This window comes from Hippocampus comes, unplaced genomic scaffold (assembly GCF_001891065.2).
Source record: "Hippocampus comes isolate QL1 unplaced genomic scaffold, H_comes_QL1_v1.1 scaffold27, whole genome shotgun sequence".
Classification (NCBI taxonomy): Eukaryota; Metazoa; Chordata; class Actinopteri; order Syngnathiformes; family Syngnathidae; genus Hippocampus; species Hippocampus comes.
In genome coordinates, this window is record NW_017805145.1 from 435073 (window position 1) to 436224 (window position 1152).

The following is a 1152-nucleotide window of genomic DNA, read 5'->3' on the forward strand; positions in this document are numbered from 1 at the left end:
GGTGATTCTAACTGATTTTAATTGCCTATATTCATAGTTTAGGTAGTCAGAGACACCAACCCCGATCATCACGTATCAGGAACATTTTCGATATTTTGTCAGGAACAAAACGACAAATGTGCCCCCATCTACAAAGACGCTGAACAACATGAATATTTTCTTTAGATTTTCTTTCTCTGCGTAGTTTCAAGTGGAGTATGCGCAGGGAGCTTTAGATCCAAGGTATACATATATTGTTTTGTTTTTGCACACACAGCACAGAGCAGGAGACATGGAGTGCATTTGGTTGATTCATGAATCAAAAACCTGTTCTGAATTTTCCTGTTTGGCTCCACTATTGTTGGGTGATAGTCTGTCTTTTTGATGGTAGAAGTTATTGTCCTGCATAAGTACATATTGGCCTGGTAGCTTGTCAATAAAAACCTGATCAGTTTTTCTACAAATCTTCCTCTGCTTACAGTGTGACGCGTAGTGACTACCTGAACACTTTCGAGTTCCTGGACAAGCTGGCAGAGAACCTGAAGGCCAAGCTCGCCAATCAGCCCAAGTTGTGATGCATGTGAACGCAGAGCGCACGCGCGCGCGCGCACACACACACACACACACACACACACCAATATACACTCGCAGACATTGCTGCTGCTGGAGGCTTGCTCGTCACACAGAAGCAGGCAAGACCCGGCCCTCATGCCCAGCAGGCCTTTGGTCTAGAAATACATTCATGACTTCAAACAGGAAGTGTGAGTGGACTGAACTGTACTCAACCGAAGTACTAATAATGAAAAGCTAGAGTGTCACTGTCCAGTATACAACATGTAATTCCAAATTTTGTGTGTTGTCTTTTAATTTGAAAAATAACAAAAATATTTTTATGGTTGTGACGAAAATAAAACAAACGTGGAGCTCCATGCTTTTTATTGCACAGTGTCCGACTGACAAGCTCAAACCAAATTGACTTTGAATAATTCTATTAAATAATATTCAAGTGGTTTTGTTTCTCTCTCAAGTTGAATTCATTTACAATAGTCACCGTATTACTGTTCGGATTGTCTATTTGCATCTTTGTAACACTATCCTGCCATAGAATATAAAATGTCCATCTGATGTTTTTTATTTCATGTTTCATGAGAAAATAAATGTTTCCATGTACAA

General features: G+C 39.9%; 1 protein-coding gene across 1 annotated transcript in view; it reads left to right on the plus strand.

The window, feature by feature from the left end:
• Positions 1-1152, plus strand: part of idh1 (isocitrate dehydrogenase (NADP(+)) 1) — an 11775-nt gene extending 10623 nt beyond the window's left edge. The window contains exon 9 of the mRNA XM_019867694.1: positions 420-1152. Coding sequence (XP_019723253.1) covers positions 420-554 — 135 coding nt within the window. The 3' untranslated portion in view covers positions 555-1152. The remainder of the gene's footprint in view (positions 1-419) is intronic.